General features: G+C 43.2%; 1 protein-coding gene across 1 annotated transcript; it reads right to left on the bottom strand.

The window, feature by feature from the left end:
- Window positions 1-12,526: 12,526 nt before the first annotated feature.
- LOC104076288 (anterior gradient protein 3 homolog) lies at window positions 12,527-18,026 on the bottom strand. The gene is made up of 7 exons (XM_009577107.1): window positions 17,888-18,026; window positions 16,781-16,844; window positions 16,342-16,394; window positions 15,098-15,174; window positions 14,529-14,592; window positions 13,692-13,775; window positions 12,527-12,576 (listed from the first exon to the last, which is right to left on the bottom strand). The coding sequence occupies exons 1-7, from the start codon at window positions 18,024-18,026 to the stop codon at window positions 12,527-12,529; spliced, it is 531 nt and encodes a 176-aa protein (XP_009575402.1).
- Window positions 18,027-18,489: the final 463 nt, after the last annotated feature.

Below are 18,489 nucleotides of genomic sequence, written 5' to 3'. Positions count from 1 at the left end.
GATACTTTGGTTATAACTGAAGGAAAGCTTCCACCAAAGGTAAAACAAGAGAGAGTGTGTTCTTTAGTCAGTTGACAGCGTCTGGAGACTTGAATATGATAGTCGTTTCTTTTTTTTCCTCTTGTGTATTTTAAAAATTCTTCCATCGGTAAAATTCTGGTTGGCAATAATGAATAATGCTTTTTGTAGTTTTACAGCTTTTTAAATTTAAGTCAACATTTATAATATTCTTAGTCTGTCTATTTTTATTCTTCTTTCAACTTCTGTGGTAAAAGGCTTGCCCATTGCAGCTTCTTTGCCTAGAAGTGTGTTAACAGATCTGGGGGAAATGAGTATTTCTGGCATGCAAGTTCTTGCAAAGGCACAACTCTTATGCTACTACTTCCTCACAAAATCATAAAAATAGAGGAACTTAAGTGTTTGCCTTCAGTTCATATTTGTACTGAGGGTCGTGTTTGAAAAGGGAGGGCCCTACTGGGAGACCCTCTTGTCAGCGATGGTTATACAAATGGAAGGATTCTTTGCTAACAAACCCAAGCAATATCATAGGACAGTTTGGGTTGGAAGGGACCTTTAAAGATCAGCTAGTTCCAAAGGCAGTGAGGTGGCTTGTGACATCAGGAGGACCCTGTGATGGCGATGAGTGTGTTTTGGGAGTTGGGAGGCCTGAAAGATGCCCTAATGTGGGAGGAGGAGGGAGGGTTGGGGGAGCTAAGGGCCCCTTTCCTGGGGATCGCTCCCTTGGGCACAGGGACTGCCCTCCACCTCCCCTTGTGTGCCCTGGGCTCCAGCCCCCTCCTCATCCCATGCCTGGGGTGCCCTGGATGAGATGGTGGCAACAGTGTTCCAGGAAGGTCGGGGATCCTCAATGACCCCCCCACCCACCTGATTCTCTGCATCTGGTGCAGCCCCCCATGCCTGTCAGTGGTTGAGAGGGGGCAAAGCATCCAGAGATCTCGCAGGCGGGAAAGGGAGGCACAGCTGCCCTGGGCAAGGTCTCCCAGCACTGCCTAAAAGAATTGCCGACTGCCAAGTGTTGCGTGGGCCCTTCTTCCCCGTCCTCCAGCCCTGCCCCTGGGGTGTGGAGAGGTGCCATTTCTTCTGCACTGAGCCCCAAGGGAGAGGGGCGGAGAGGGTCTGGCATCCTTGGGGCTGCAGTGCTGGCATGACACGAGGAGCCTGTCGGAGTGATTCTTTGCAAGTGAATATCTTCAAAAATAACATCAGTCAGGTCCTAGGATAAACTTGAACTGTTGCACGTTGCCAAGAGGTATCTTCTAGGGATGGTTGTAGGGGGAGTTACTGGAGACCACTGATACTGATTATTCCTGTAGGCATGTTATAGGGCTAGCTACAGTCCTAATCTAGGTTGACAGCTGTGGTATGCCTGTCTCCATTTCCATCAGCCCCTTCCCTCTGAACTTGTGTTTTCACATAAATTGTGCTTTCGTGATTCTCATGCCGAAGCTTCTGCTTTCGTGATTCTCATGCCGAAGCTTTTCTGCAGAGACATAGTGTTACAAGATACCCAGTTTATCCAGCAAATTTTGGAGTTCTTCACAAATAGTGCTCTTGCAGCAGCTGATCTTTACCCCCTGTATGGATTACATAAAACTCTAGTCCCTGTAAAAGTAGGAAGTGAGAGTTGATGATGTGTGGTCTTAGATGAATGCTAATGCCTTTACAAAAACTCAGATTTGAACCAGTCTTTTCCTTTTTCCTGAGATGAAGGTGAAATTGTTCATTGTCTACATTAGAACACATGAGCTAGCTACCCGGTGCTTTCTGTTCACTTTGTAGGGTTTCCTGAAAATACCTATCTGGTGGTTCAAGTCTTCAAGTCATATGAAACATGGAGAGAACACACAAGACCAAGTGAACGGGATGACCTGCAAGATGGATGCTTTGCAGGTGTCTCCTGCAGGAGGTAAGCTTGATCGGTTTTTGAAAGGAATCATATGGCCTGATTGTCTGTGATTGCACTGAGGGCTTTGAGTCAAAACCAAAATTTCAATCCAAAGCCTTAAAATCCTTCTGAAACCTATGAGTGACTGTACCAGTTTCAGCAAGTTTATGGTGAAAGGAGCCACTTAGGAGACATGCAATTTTTTACCAGGCCACAAATGCTGGATGGTACTGTTCTGACATTCCTTAGTTATATTTGATCAAGGGTAAGACCTCCACTAAATTTTGAAGCAGGGGTTCTTTACTTGTCAGTAAATAAAATGGCTTCTCCATACCTGAAGGCAGTGGCAGTATTGTAAAGCATCTACTCAATGAGCATCCAAGTGATTGGCTTCAAATGCCAGACTGCTAATATCACATTTAATTCACTTCAGGCTATGTTGCTTTTTGAGAAGCTTTAAAAGGAGTGATGAATAAATCTTACGTAGAATAAAAGACATTACATATAGTATTTTAACCTGCATTTGTTCTTCTAAAGGTCAAATCTAAATCAAAAACCAGCTAGGGTAGGAAAATCAAGTGAGGGTTGGGAAGGAAGAAGAAAATGAAGTGGGGACAACTGTGAATTGGAAAATGAAAACCAATTTTCCTTGCCAAGGGAGAATAATATTCTTCCTTAGCTACTGAGCTGTGTTGCAGAGCAAGACCCCTCTCCTTTTAGAAGGTTTATTTGCGTTTTTCTCCTTTTCTCTCAAACTTTTTCTGAGTTTCACTTTCTCCCCTCATGATTTCAGTAGCATAGGTAAGAGCAGATTTAAGTTTCCTTGCAACACGCTCTACATTTCAGAGTCATAACCAATAATTGATACTATTTACCAATGTGAATAACTCGTCTTAGTTTTAAAATCTGCGGTATAGGATCAGTTTGAACTCTTCCTCTTAGGCAACTAACAGAATGTATTTTATCAACTGTATATTATGTTTCTTTAACTGCCCTCCAAAAAAATTGAGGTCAGATCCCTTCTCTAAGTGAAATCTCACCTTGAAGTGACTGTTATCTCTTAGGATGATAAACAAAGTCATGTTGACTCTTCTGTTGTTTTTTTCTTCCTCCCCCTTCTCCCCCCCATCTAAAGATTCACCAGAATACATCCACACAGACATGGATCTTTGTTATGCTGGCAGTATAGAAATAGCAGGAGAAGCTTCTTTGGAAGATCTGAAGATGCAGGTTAGATGTTCTCCTGTATTGGAAATATACAGCAACACTGTGATTAATTGAGCTCTATTAATACCTATTTTTTATTTCCTTTTCCCTTGTCTCCAGTATGTTCTGATATGGCATTTGCTTTTATGCCATGTTCAGTGGTAAGTACCAAGAGGCAGTTGGAGCATGTAGCTCAGAGACTTCCTTAGTATGTCCCCTGCAGTTGCCATCCTACCTGTCATGTGTCCTGACCTGCAAAAGCCTTGTTGCACTTCATCTGGAACTTTGGCTTGCGGCCCGATCTTTATTTCACAATGTAAAAATTATTCATGAGAAACACACACATGCAAGCACTTCCTAAAAAGCCACTTTCCATTTCCACATTGTTCCTGTATTAGTTTTCTGCGTCCTTTTTTTTTTTTTTTTTTTTTTTTTTGTATGTTGAATCTAATAAATAAAGAATCGCTTTTGATGCGCAGAAGGTCATGTTTGTCATTCAGGAAGGTAAAGCTTAGTTTCTTTGGCCAGAAACTAAGGTGCCTTTTTATGCTTTTTTTAACCATAAAAGTACGATTTTAATACTCTAAAAAGCCCCAACCCAACCAAAAAAAAAACCCCAAAAGCAAAAAAAAGAAAAACCCAACCAAAAAAACCCCCACCCAAAATCACAAAAAGACATAAAACAATCTTATCATAAGGCTCTTTATTGTTTAGCCAGTCAGTTGTTCTACTTAAACTGCACGGGGAAGGATAGCTCATCTGATTCTGATCCATACCAACACTTACTGTTTTGGGTATGACTTCAGTTTCAGTCTCCAGCAAACTACTGCTATGAAAAACTGACCATTTGCACCTTGTGAACAAGGAGAATTGTCTTAGCATGGGAAGAGTATTGTTTCCTTGATAAGGGCTTAAAGGAGCTTGCTCAGCACTTGGCTAGAGATTGGGGTAATGATTCTGTCAGCCTCATTCCCTCCCAGTTATACAAATTTTGTTTAAAAAAAATAAATTCAGTACTTTTGAAATGTAAGTTAAGCTGAGAAATGTTGGGAGGGAGTGAAGTCCAACTTGCTTTGAGGTTGAGAAGCGAGTATGTCGATCACAGCCACTACCTGTAAGTCACAAGCAGCAGCTGGTGTGGAATAAATCTAAATACCTTGCCCTATTTCTGATTGCTTCAGTATTGCATTGAGAATTAATCAAGTGGTTTTCTTTTTTTCCCAGAAGACTGGCTGCTAAAATTATTAAAGAAATGTTTCTTTTTTCAGGCTATGACCTTACCATGCTGCCAGGAGCAGATTGTCCCACTGCCCTCATTTCTCAGAGCATGGACAGTGGACAGTAAGCGTCCAGGCAAGCTTTTACGAAACAACAAGCAGCAACTCAAGTAGGTTTCCTATTGAATGTGCAAGTAGCTTTGCAACAAACTGACTGTGGACTGGATTGTGGGATGGATTGGTGGAGAAATAAATCAGCTCAGTCAAACGTAAACAGAAAGCTCATTTCTGGTTACTTCAGTTTTTTAACTTGAGAGTTGTGGAAGGAGGAGGTGTGTGCATAAGTAGATCGTACCATGCTTGCTCTGCTACGCTTTATTTTAGGTGTTTTTAAATGCAATTTTTGTACTTTTCTGAGGTTTTCGTTTTTGTTCCGATAGCTTCTTGCTTTGGTTTTCCAGAGCAGCACAGGTCTACTTGACTAGAACTGTGATTTTTCTACTCAGGAACTTAGAATATACGACTGGAAATGTGTATAATCTTTGTTCTGTTTTCAGTGACTATAAGCTGGGTGCCAGAGTGGAAATCTGCATTGAACCTTTGCAAAAAGAAGAGCGTTTGGGGTAAGATCTCAAGATACTTATTTCTTGCAGCAGTGCATTTGAGATGAGACTTAATTGAGCAGCTTTTAACTTAAATACTGTCTGTCAGGATTACAGATGTCAGTATGCGAGAATACTTTGGAGCTTATTTTTTGTTTTCCACAAACAAAAATAAGGGAGGGCAGGAAGGAGTGAAAACTGGGAATCTGGATTCTGAAAGCCTGGCTCACAAGAATGGTCTATTTTCTCTTCCTAATGACAGCCCCCATGAACTGCTGCTTCGAGTACAGATGGGCATACCAGGGGAGAGGGACTACTATGACTCCATGGATTTGGTGTGGGATATCTCCAAAGAATGCACAACCTGGGCACTGAGGCAACGAGTGGCTTCTCACTATTGTCTCCCTGTAGATAAAATTGAAATAGCCAAATACTTCCCTGAAAAATTTGAGTGGCTGCCAATATCTAGCTGGGTAAGATCTGGAATGACAGAATCCAACAGTTGCTTGAGAGAAGTATGCGTTGGTTTGTGCTGCAGTTCTTGAGCATGTGTATTTAAGCATATTTCTGAAATCTGCCATGTACGAATCTTCTGCTTTGATTTTATTCAGACACAGCAAATTTCAAAGAGGAAACGGAAGAAAAAACAGGAGAGTTTACAGTCAGCACCTTATCACCTGAAAGATGGAGATATCATTGGCGTGAAGGTAAATTAACTTAGCTTTAATTGTTGCACAAGGATTAGGTTCAGGCACTGTCCTCTTTGCGGTATCTTAATTTCTTCCTGGTTTTCCTGCATCCTTCTACATCTCTATGAAAGTACTGGTATGTGAATCTGGACAATACATTGTGTGGATTGGAAATCTGTTGCTACCGGTGCTTTTTCTTCTTTTTCTCCTTTTCTTTATCAACCTGATTGAAGTCTCATGCTTTCCCCCTTGGCACTGGCACTAAAGGGCAATACATTAGGGGCTCTCGTGCAGCTCTCAGCCAGTGCAAGCAGTCAGTTTCTGCTCTATGCTTGAACGCTATCCAGAAGGAACTGGATTTTTTTCTTGCCCTTATTTTCTTGACTGTTTTTTTTTTTTTTCCAATTCGGTGTAAAATCCAAGAACAGCACCCTTTAAAAATCATATTGTAAATTTAAACCCATTACATTTTCCAACGAATTATTACACATCTATTCCATTATTTAAAAAAGAATTACACAGCAGCATATTGAGCTCTGAATTAGCAATAAGGCTTATTTAGGAGACCTCTGAAAGAACATACTCACTGGGTTTTAAAGCAGTATGTGAAAAATCTGATGTCCTATCCTGATGCATTAGACTATCAAGAGAAATCTCTGAATAAAGCAAATTCACTGTTAAATACAAAAGCTAAACAGAGGAGTTTAATAATTTTTTTGCCTTTTTGAATCTTTTCCACTTAGTTAACTTGAAGTTAATTGCTGTAAAACTAGTTTGAGGAAATGCTCTGAAAATTAATTGTGTGAACTGAGCAACATGCGGGAAGTAGTTTTGGTAGATGAAAATTACAAACCAATACACTCAATCCTTTTTCACAACAGAATCTTCTCCTTGATGACACTAAGGACTTCAGCACAGTGAGAGATGATGTTGGAAAAGAGAAACAAAGGCAGCTTGCATTAGAAAAAAAGAAAAGGTATTGAGTATTTATATTTATTTTTCTTTAGAAATATGCAGACTGTTCTTTGCTGCTTTTCAGATTAGTTTGATACCTGGATAATTTTTTGGGACAGTGCTAGCTGGGTGCTTTTAGAGCACACAGTTCCAGTAGTCCTGAAGGAAGTGCTCAGGTAATTCAAACTCCTGGCTTTAAGTGCCGTGTTCCTACCCAAGCCTCAGTTTTGCTCTTGCAACACACTGCAAAATTTGTCACTGCCTCTGGAGGTGAAAAATGAACTCCTTGGCTGCACTGGCCCTGCACAGATTGTAAGCGTGAGCCTGCAATGTCATTCTTAGAACTAAGTGGAAATCGGGTTCCAGTCTAGGCTCATGCTGCTGTTGGTGCTAAGGCTCAACACTAATATTGGGCATATTTTTTTTTTTTTAATAGTCGGCAAGCCGAACGCTTACAGGACCATGTTTTCTCTGAGGAGAAGCTGAATATTAAGCACCGTAAACCAGAAGTGGCTCTTTCTATCAATGTGGGCGTTTTCAGATAGCACCAGGAGATGATTTGCTGACCAGACCATGCTACCGATGTACTCAGTTGGAATGGAGAACCTCAACTGGACCAGCAAGAGGGTCTTTCCCGAAGTGTCTTCAAGAATCACCGAGACAAACTGGATATAGGATTCAGGATAACTCTGATTTTCTTTTAGTCTCTCTTGGGGAAGTGCTTTAGCATCCCTTTATCAATGTGGTACTTATTCTCAGGCTAGGTAAATGCACTTTATGAGAAAACTTATTAATATATTGTATAACCTTATGGTGACTGTTTTGTAATCTCCCTAAATGCTTTTTTTTGGTCAGATGCTGATGCCTTGCACCATCACTATGGAGTTTGCTGGGTTTTTTATGCAGTCATAATCATCTCTTTTTAGAAATTTTTTCCCACTGAAGTTACTAGTGATACCAGAATTTGCTTTTGTCTCTTTATATATAAACTTTAGTCTGTAGTAGCTGGAGTCAGATTTCAGGAATGAAGGAAATGTGGAAATCTCTGGACAAAGTGTACTAAATTGGCTCAAAAAAGGGCAAGTTCAGAATCTGTCAAGCTCTAAAACCTTTTGTGATATGGAACAACTGTGTGGTAACCTTATGTTTTAAAGTTGCTAGGGGCTTTTTTGTGGTCCATAAGCTTCATTAACAAACAAAACGGATGGAAAAAATTGGCAGATCTGATGTTTGGTCTTAAGTGGAACTCAGGAAAAAGGCTTGTATTTATTTTCAGTACTCTTATTCAGAGGACTTTCCCTCATTTCTTATCTTTTCAATTGTTCTAATATTCTTTGTTACATTTGAGAAAATGCTTCTCTTGGTGTCACAAAGCTGATTTACAGCCTCCGTAACAGAAGGAGATGTATGCGGCTAACTACCGGCTGAACTCAGTATCAAAGGTTCTTAAGTAAAATGTTTACTGAATGCTTGTGAGGCTGGATCTCAAGATTGAGAACACGTGTAACTAGCTGATGAGAGACCATATTTTTCTTACCCCTGAGGCTGGGAATCAGGGCTTACCAGAAGTTGACGCTGCAGCATCTTTATCGAAACTTTTCTAACGCTTACAATACTTAAACTGTGTTTCCCCCGCTCTGTGTGACTATTCATAACTTAATTTCCCATCAGGTTCAGAATTTTCTTTGAGCATAGCTAGTACTGACAAATTAACCCGAACTCTTAGTGGAGTTAATGGTTTATAATCAAATTCTAAACATGTTTTGAATGATAAGGTGAAAACGGAATGGTGGAAGTTAACACAAAAGTCATGTGCTGGTGGCATCTAACGCGTTTGCCTTTTATGGCTGGGGACCCGTGCAAATGGATTGCCAAGTCGAGTGAAGTCTGCTATCAAACACACTACAGAGCCTTGTTGAACTGCACAAGTGTCCAGAAGCCTGTTCTGAAATGAGCAAAGCCTGAAGTATCCTTAATTAAAACTGTGATAATGAGAGGACAAAATACTAATCACTTTTGGGGGCTACTGTAAACTTTTAACCTGTTTCCTGTACGTGTAGAAGATACTGTAGAAGAAGATGCCAGTACAGCAGACTACTAAAATTTTGGCTAATGTGAGAAGATCTGTCATTTACCTTTTATAGGTTAACAGTATTCTGGTATTTCAGACAGCTTCAAGACAAAAACTGACACTCTCAGCTATCAGCAAAAGAAAAAAAAAGTATAAAGCACCTTGAAGCATATGATTAGTATTTATTTCTTTGCATATCTAGGTGCTTCTGTTCTTTCTTAGGCCGATCCGTTCAAGAAGGGGATATTTTAATTTCCTCGCTGTTTCAGTTGTAGGTAGGCTTTACTTGAATCTTGAAATCCTGGTTTTATGGATAGATTTTCTGACTGAGGTGAGGGTAGCCAGTTGCTTTCTCCATCTTTTTTTGCATCGCCTTCTTCCATATCAACAAGCGTTCTTGCAAGCCAGAAATGATCGCACATGCTGATTACTAAGGTAAGGAAGAAAGGTTGGTGTTTGCAGATTGTTTCGTTGCATTGCACTTACTTTGCTGTCACTTTAATTCCTCCAGTTCCTTGCTGGACAGCTGTACTGAGCTCAGCCTTCCCACCTACCTTTAATAACGCTAGTCGCTTCTTGAAAACACAAAGTTTGGAGAAATTTAAGTATGGATTACAAGTACTGAGGTGGGGATTTTAGTATGTGCCTTCGTTAAAGTGTAATGTAGCAGCGCCTGCACTGAACCAATCTTGGATTATTTCTAATGTTGGCTCAAAATGCATATTTTTTTCTTAAAACTATTGTGGGTCATTCCACAATGAGGGAGTTCATTAAAAATGGGGGTGGGGAGAGGGAACACCTTTTTAAAGAGGAGTCTTTTTGATTCCATGGTTTATGATGGTCATATTCCAAAGCCTGGAAAAGCTTTCATCTTTATTTTTCAAGTGTTCTTCACAAAATAAAAAGTCATTTCTATATGTCTATTGGATTTGTCTATGCATGTCTCACTGATACATTGATTGGGAATGGCATGAATTAGTTTCTAAAATTGGACGGGGCACAACCTTCATTAAGCTGTAATTTCGGAATCTGTTCCTAAGACAGCATTCAGATCTCTCTGTGAGAAGTTTCCCCAACCCGGCTGGGGTTGCGCTGTGCAAAGACCTGGCTTCAGTTGGAGGACTGGGATTTTGATGCAAGTTAATATGATTTTTAGCTGGTGTTTTTCCCCTTTTTCACAAAGCATGGTCTAATATTAACTGCCTGTTATTTCAGCACCCAGTTCTTGCACAAATACAATAATCTGGTCTGTCTTTCAAGGGAACTAGCATAAGTCATCTAGAGGACTGTGGCTCTGCATAGAGTAAGAAACACAGATCGCTAAGGAATGATTGTCTTTTGATCTGCAGTCCTTGTAAAAGAGCAAGCGTTCAGCTCTGGGAATCTTATTATGAGAAAACTGTGGATTTTCTTTTTCTTTTCCTCATAAGCAATTTCAATTTGCTTAACTGATTACAGAGCAGAAGAAAGCGGCCTGTTTAAAAAGCGAACTTCTTTTCGCTCACTTTAATGCTGCCTCAGCGGCCACTGAACAGAGCCGTGGCATTCTGAAGGGTGTTGCAGGTACAAGCCCCAAGAAGGAGGAGCGGTGGCGTGAGGGGACGTAACCGGGGCGGGTGAGCGATGGCACAGAGGCTGCAGGCTGTGCTCGGGAGAAGCTCCGTGGTTCTGGAACTCGCTGGCTGCTTTGGCTGCTTCCCTGAAGCTGAAGGGAGCGGGTGCCAGGAGAGTCCTCCAGCGTGGTTAGCGGCAATTTGGGGATTTTGCCAATACTTCAGCTGAACTTGCCTGTAATTGAGGAGTTAATCTTCAGCCCTAGCCATATCCAAGACAATACCAAGCTGAGTTCGCAAACGAGCTTAGAGAGACCAAGAGGTGTGAGGTCCCAGCCCTCGAGTCAGTGGCTGGAAAGCTAACAACTTAACTGTTATCTTTCCATTTTCTGACTGAGCCTTGGTCAGTGCAGCTCCATGTGCAGATAAATGCGAAGGACATGATAATGATACGGCTCTTTCCATCGATCTTTATTACAGCTGGGCAGTGGAGGCCCATTAGCTGTGTTTATTGAATGGAGTTTGCAAGTACCTGCAAACTGCTGCTTCTGCTCGTGTTTGATCTAGGCGTTCGTGCCTTGTAAAAGCATCGATCTTCTTGCTAGGAGAGTATCAGCTTCATGGTTAACAAATCTATAAATTCCTGCATTACAGAGCTTTCCTATAAACCTTAACTGCAGCCCAAACAGATTTTGGTTGTGGTGGTTTTATTCAGATGGTGATCCGTAGGGCTTAAACACTGGCTTTTGCTAAAATTTCCTTGCTAATCACTGGGGAGAAATGTATTTAGAAAAAAAGAAAACAAAACTGGCCTTAGGCTGTTGTGTTTGCTTCATTGCTGACAAGTTTTACTGGAGTTAAGTTAACTGTTACAGGTTCCACGGATTAACCGCGTTTAATTTCCTGCCTGAGTTTACTCTGCAATAGCGTGTGAGCCCTGGGCCCGCATTGCTCGCTGGGCTCCGAGGTGCCTTCTGCCCCTCTGTGCTGGCAGCCTTCCTCACGCAGGTACCCGCCAGGATGCTCTCCTCCGACCACCCTGGGTCCTGCGGCAGTACTCAGCCCATCACCGTCCTTTCTGAACTGCTCCCGCCTCTGCTCTCAGCTTGCACCAGCCCTCCTGTCTCTGCTGGGTAACCCCGGGGGTTGCTCTTCTCCCCTATGACGGATCCCTCTCTTTATTTGCCCTTTTATTTGCCTCGTCTGCAACTTCTCCCGGGGGGCTCTATCTGCCGCAGGCCTTGTCTTCGAATTCCTCTTTAATTCCCTTTTTCCTGGTGATCACAGGGAATCGCCGATCGCTTCTGAACACACGCAGTCTTCTGTGTTCCGTGCAGAAGCTGGTGAGACCACGGTGTAATTCTGCTGCTGTCCTGTCTCCTCTGGCTGCCGTCGCTGGCCAGAGCCACGTTTTGACTGTCAGCCCCTGCCAGCAGCCTGTGCTTGTGGAACAGCTCCCGGGTGACTTCTGTGAATTATACCTGTGTTCTTAATGCCCAAGAAGTTTAACCCTCTGCCCACCCGCCAGCCCTTTTGCTGGTAAAGAGATTGATTTCCATATCATAGACTCGGCACGCACGGCTGGTGGCTGAATGATCTTGGTTAACGGCCAGGTTGTGATAAGCGGGACTTGCTCAGTTCTGCAGAGTATCAATTTTTTAATTATGGCCATGCACATAAAATAATGTGGACAACAAGGAAAGGGAATTTGGAAAGGAAATAGGCTGATTGAATTGTTGTTTGAATTTTACAGCAAAAGTTTTAACAAATAATAAGAAAACAATTTTCTGAAATTCACATTAGTGAGCATGGCAATTCACAAAGCAATAAAAATACAAAACCTATCTTAATGTAGACTATAGTTGCATGCTTTTATTTCTTACTGTAGTAAACGGCTTTCAGACTAAAAGACCTATGGCTTAGGAAAAAAAAAAGAAATCGTGCTTGGAAAAATGACTGCAAAAAGTACAAGGTAGCTATGTGCACACAGAACAAACTTAGCAAATGTATTATAATCTAAGAATCCTTTTCAGAATGATGCTAACTGGGGTAAAGGAGAGTTTGTAAACACTAGCAAAGAAAATTCTTCTCTATTAATGATAATCATACGGTCATTAAGATAAACTGCTACTTAAAAATCAGTGGGTGGTGCCTCATTCTGGGTATCTGTTGCACCGTGGGGTGCACTGAGTTCTTGTGACCGTGGCTTCTCGGCAAGAGGTCCGCGAGGGAAGGTGCGAGGACGGCTCGCGTGTGCTGTGCTGTGTCTCTCGGCACTCCCGGGGCTGTCGTCTCGGTCCGCGTGTGCGGATCGGTGCAGCCCCTTGCTCAGAGCTCCGTGTGCAGAAGCAGCTTCGCTTGTCTCATGTTTTCAATCACTGTAGAGAAAGCACTGAAGATACTAAAGGTGACAGGGAAGGTGCCTACATCTACACAGCTTAAGGTCAGAAGTTAAAGCCACTCTGGATAGCTAGGCTTCTAAAAGGTCTTTAAAAATTTTTTTTTTTCAATTTTAATGAGTAGTTTTGACTAGTTATTTTGTCTCAGCAACAGGTTTTCACTGGAATTAGTGATTGGCTTCTAGAAAATGTTAAAACACTTGTTTGGGGGAAGATTTTGTTTTTCTTGGACTATTTTGTTAACTCCTGTTGGTGGCAGAAGTATCTATAATGCTGTGTTTTAATCGGTACTCCAGGGACAGAGTGCCATTAGAATACACGAGTTCATCTGATGGAGTTCACGGGTGGCAGAGATGCTCTTTTCTGCATTCTGCAGGCGTCCCATGAGGTTCAAAGCTTTGAGTGTCAGACAAAAGTCTGTGAGCTGCTGAAGTGGAAAAACAAGAAAAGAGGACTGTGAACCCAAATCACAGGATTGTTGTTAGCCTGCATGTCTGTGGGAAGGGGTTTGTTCTGTTCCCCACAGAATCTGGCTCATCCAACTTGCTATGATCTGGGGATCGAGATCTCAGAAAAATACAATTCTCTAAGTGTTAGTAAAGTGGGCAGCCAGGAGAGGGGAGTGCAGAGACACCAACCCTTAGGATTAATTCCAGTCCTCCTGGAATACATATTTTACAACTTTGGTTACCCCTAGGGCAAGAAGCATTGAAAAAGCTTCTGCGGTTCGGGTTATGAAGCAGAGCAGCAGTGCCCTCAAGTCTCGAAATACCTTGAACCGAAGCAGATGGGGTTTTGGGGCCAAACTTAACTGCATTGGAAACTCCACCAGCAGGATTCAGACACTGAGGACAACTCTCCCCATACTTTACTGCCCAGTTCTTCAGAAATATTCAGCAACATTTTTTTTCCCAGAAGGCGCTTGCACTAAATTTACTTCATTGATGTTTATAAAGGGCTTTGAACAGATTTTACTGCAGAAATAGATCCAGCATTTCTCAAGATTCTCTTATACCCTCTTCCTTTAACCACATTTGTCTTGTATAAACCTGAGGTGGCTAAAAAGGGATCAGAAAAGTGCCCATTTCACTCACAGGTCGAAATATCTTCTGGTTCGTAAGTGTACATCCTGTTCCCATATTTGCCAGTTAGATCAGCTCGAACTGTCATTGAAGGATCTTGAGGGGGGAAAAAAGTACAAGATATTAGCAACTCCGGCTTTGTGAAGTGGGGCGGTGGTGAATAATTTTGTGAGGATAAAAGCCCTTTAAAATGGTGTTGATCGGCTTTTTCGTGGCCGGAAAGGTACACCTTGAAGCACCAGGCTCTCAGCAGCTGTACGTTAATGAAGGGAGTCTACTTCTGAAACCCATCACGAGTAGATCCTCTACATACAAGCCTCATCTGGTGGCTCAAGATTATCGCCCTTTGTCCCCTTCGTACCCAGCAGTTTGATGGTAAGTTTGCCTTTTGTGTAGTTGTTGGTCACAGTCGGTGATGGGCATTTGCTCTGCCCTTGGAAAGAGAGCTTGTCATTCATCTGAGGACAGGCTTGGAATAAGAGGCTGTATTCAGATGTTGTGGCACGGTGTCACGTAGGCAGGACCAAACTCTTAAAGGATATACGTTAGCAGTTAATAGCAGTGACACGCTGTTCATTTCCACTAGTGGACTAAGACTGTCGCGGTCCTGTTTTTAAAAAGATGGTAGTGGTTTTAGATGCCCGATTTAAGCTCCGATTGCTAAACAAGTATTCTGAAATAAGGCCTGTTTTGGGTTTTTCCGCTTAAGCTGTTCCTTTTGAAAGTCTGGGTTATTCCTACAGCTTTAGTGCCCAAAAGAATAAGAGCTATTACTGGGAGCAACATGAATTCAATGAGGACCATATAGAAAAAACACTGCCCTGATTATTCCCGACACCAGCAACTCACCCACAAAGAGGATCCGAGGGACGTAATGGCCATCAGGCGCCATGTTGTCATCGCTGCTGGAATGCTGTCGGAGTTAGATAGCCAATTAGTGATGGGTAACTGTCCAAGTGCTAGAAATGGACTGACTCTGCTGAGCATGCCTTGTCTACTAATAACTAACAATTGTGGTGTGATCAAATATGGAGTTTCCCTGTTCTGTCAAAGTTGTCCCATGCTAGATGCTTGGGGATGAGGACAGAAACCCCAGGCAGGTGACTCAGAAAGCCTGATGACTGGATGTTTTTTCCTTTTTTTCCTTGTATCAGAATATGACCTGTTGTTGGAGAATACAAAATGGTATTCCCGTATGAATAAGTATATGTATGGAAGTGTCTCCCTGTCCCCTCTCCAAGGAGGAACTGTGTTGGTGTTTTGCGAACCCTGTTGTACATCCTCAGAGAAGTGGGAGAAAAAAGAGAATTTTAAATACAACTTCAAAGCTGTGCAAAGTGAATCTATTTCTGCTTTTAATATGGCTTATTCCACTCCCCAGTAAACATTTTGATTAAGATCTTAAAATTCAGACTTACCACCAGATTGAGCATGATAAAGTCCTCCTGAGCCATCTGCTGGATCTCTAGGCTAGAAGCAAATGCTTTCCTTAAAGCTAAAAGAGAGAGAAATGCATTATTTGTGTGGAAAAAAAAATTCTTGATCACTGTTTTTCATGGTTTTGCATCATCTTATATTGATTCTAAATACACCAGTAAATGACCAGCACTAATTTCTGATGTGCACATGTCACACAAAGATTGGAGCAGTTGGTTCTCTTAAAGTAAAATGCAAAAGACATTTAGTCCTTGAGAAACTGAAATGCTGGTGTACGTATTTCCTCCCCAGTGGCTTTATTCGGCCATCTGTGGCCCAGCACTGCAGAGTGTAGGAGTCGTCTGCACAATTTATGCTGTATGCATTTGGGGGAACAAATACAGAAATTTCATAAGAAATGGTGGGGCCAGACTTCCCTGGCAAACCTCGCTTTGTTCTCGATAACCTAGGAGGATAGTGAGTGGTCTGATGCACTTTGGCAGGAGGCTTCGTAAGAGTAAGAGGAAAGTGTATAAAACAGATGGTAGCAGATGCTTTTGCAGGCCAGAAGATGCTGTAAACTATTGCACTTCTAAGATTCTTGTCTGCAGATGAAAATACACTGCCAAAGGCATGTTGCAGTCCCTGTGAATTGGTGAATATGAGGCTATAAAGATAATTTTCTTGGAGTCTGACTCTCCCTGCTTGCAGGATACCTGTAACTTCAAAGCCATGGTATAAAACAATGCAATGGAGGCAGTGCGATGCCTAATCTTGCTGGCTTGACAGAGTCTACTCTCAGAGCTTCCTTCTGGGGGGATACAACTTCCCCAAGCTTTAATCACATGAGCTGATGATTTCCGTGCTTGCTGCTGTCTAGGACGGGAGTTGAGAATTGGCAGGAAGGAGAATTGGCAGGAAGGAGAATTGGCAGGAAGGAGAATTGGCAGGAGATCAGGGGTGGGGAAGAGGATAAAGGAGGAAAGCTTGGTGTCTACCTGCCCGTTTCATAGCCATGTGTCTCTGCCATGGAAGTTTTGACCCAGAGCACATTACTGTCCAGAAAAACTTTGCAACTGTTTTATTCCCCAACTCTTCTCAAGGGCCCCCAGTGGATTTACTGTCTCTCCATCTTTCCCTGCATGTGCTGGAAGGGCTTCACACCAAGTGCTCAAATGCTTTGTAAGGAATGAGCACTGACAGATTTGGATCTTCCAGGTTGTTTCTAAGGGTTTGCTTTGCTCACCTTGGCTGTAAGGACACTCTTCCAAGTGGTGAATAACCATCAGTGGCTTCTTGCTGAAACGACATTGCAGGAAAGGAGTGAGGAGGCAATTCAAGACCTTTTGCAGACAGCACTTGCAAAGAGTTAAGCCATTAAGTTGCTCCAGGGATATATTTACACTGTGGGGAGCAGTAGCAACCAGGCTAGCAGGGAGTTGTGGACACAGTCACGTACAGAGGGGCGTATCACTGAGAAGGCAACACTGGAGGCACTGGGTGTTTGCTCATCTCCCAAAATGTAAGCTCTCACCAAGATCTTGTTTAGCCTCCATACCATGCAGCAAAATACAACTTGCATCTTGCTTGCAAGATACAAGGCACAGTCTGAGCATCATGTTAGAGCACAGCTTTGTTCTGTGCAATTAAACATATGAACTGGTGTGACAAGAATTGAGGATTACCTGTGTTTTGATCGTGCTAAACCTTCTTCGTATGTCTGCACCCATTCAATGTCATCTCCCCAGCCTGTTGAGAGCACCCTTAGTTAATTTTCCCATCAGTATGGATGAGGATGTTCTGCTGAATGGGAGCTGCAGCCACACGTGCAATCGGGTGGCACAAAGTAGGCACCTTCCCTCAGGGTGTCCAGACTCTCAAGGTATTTGTGGGTACCAGGAGAGCCCCAAGCAGAAAGGTGCAAGGAAACAGATGATAGGAAGGGGGGTGGAACCCCAGCCTTGCTAGGGCTCAAGTGGTGGATTAGGATTACAGACAGGTATTTCCAGCCACTCGAAAGCTGGAGCCCAGAGTTCCTCCCGGAACTTGTTCACCCTCCCAAAGAGCCGAACGAGGCTTGCTTCTTGCATGTGGCTTCCTGCAATAAGGGATTGCTCGACAGGCTGGGGGCTAGGGAGGATAGGGATGCAAGGGTGTTTTTGGTGTGAAGTGGATCTTACTTGATGGAGCAAAGCTTGGACCTGAGTCTGGAGCCCCTTCCAATGGCTACAGCACCCCGCTCATGCCCTGCATCACCCAAAGGAGACCCCAGGGAGGAAGAGGGTGTACCTAATGCCTGTGTCTGACCTACGATGCTGGCAGGAAAGTGGACAGCAGAGGGGTTGAGCCAGCTGCAGCTTGGCTCTGTGACTATGGTTTCCTGCATACAGAGCATGCCTTTGTAGGGGTAGGGGCTCTGGTGGGGCTGCCTATTGAGCTCAGCCTCTGCAAAGCTGATCCAGCAGCTGATCAGCAGTCAGTGTAACAGCCTGGCTCTTGGCTCCGTCCCCAGACCAAATTTGGAGCAAAGAACCTGAACCTGTTCGCAAGCACAGAGCGTGAGGACTTCTCCGCTGCTGAACGCACCAGTGCTCTTGGCCACAGTGGAAATGGCACCTGTGAAAGGTAGATTTGGGCTTCTGCTTCTCAATGGGAATGCAGGGGGGAAATCTCCCAGTTACTGCTCTCAGACATTTGCCTGCCTGGATATATGTGTGGAGGTGCACACTAGTCACTGTTACAGAGGGAAATACAGGTGCTTCAGGACTGCCTTAAGCACCCCATTCACTCACCTCGAGAGAGAGTCTGCGGGGTCCGTATCTGAACCGGGCTTTCTTCCTCTTCATTAGGGAGCTTCTGGATTCTTTTCTGTGCAGACACCGTTACACCATTGCAGAGAAGGAGGGAACACAGTAACAGAAAGGTGTGCATGCTTCTGGCTGGCAACAACTGAGAGAGAAAGGATCAACTCGGGCAGGCAGAACTTGACAAATACCCAAAAGCTTCAGGCAAAGAAAAGAGAGGCCCATGAAACATTCATCTCCCTGTTACAAGTGGGCTGACTTCAAGGTTGACACTTGAGGAGAAGCCTGGGGAGCCTCTGGAGTGACCCTGAGAGTTTGTCTCACTGGTTGATCTCATCAAGCAAAACCAGCTGTATCTGTCTGCACTTACTTCTGCAGCTTGCCTTGCAGCTGAATTCCAACATCTGTTCGTGTGTTTCCTACCATTCATTGAGATACAGAGATAAGCGGATCAATCCACTATGAAGTGGTCTATATTTTCAGCCAAGCATGGATCAGGCAGAGCTCCAGTTAGGTTTGATGGGAGATAAGTGGCAGAGAAACAATGCATATCAGGTCATCTCTATCTGAAGGCCTGAATGCACTTGGAG

This window comes from Fulmarus glacialis, unplaced genomic scaffold (assembly GCF_000690835.1).
Source record: "Fulmarus glacialis isolate BGI_N327 unplaced genomic scaffold, ASM69083v1 scaffold16994, whole genome shotgun sequence".
Classification (NCBI taxonomy): domain Eukaryota; kingdom Metazoa; phylum Chordata; class Aves; order Procellariiformes; family Procellariidae; genus Fulmarus; species Fulmarus glacialis.
The sequence above is the reverse complement of the archived record's forward strand: the minus strand, read 5'-3'. Positions and strand labels throughout refer to the sequence as shown.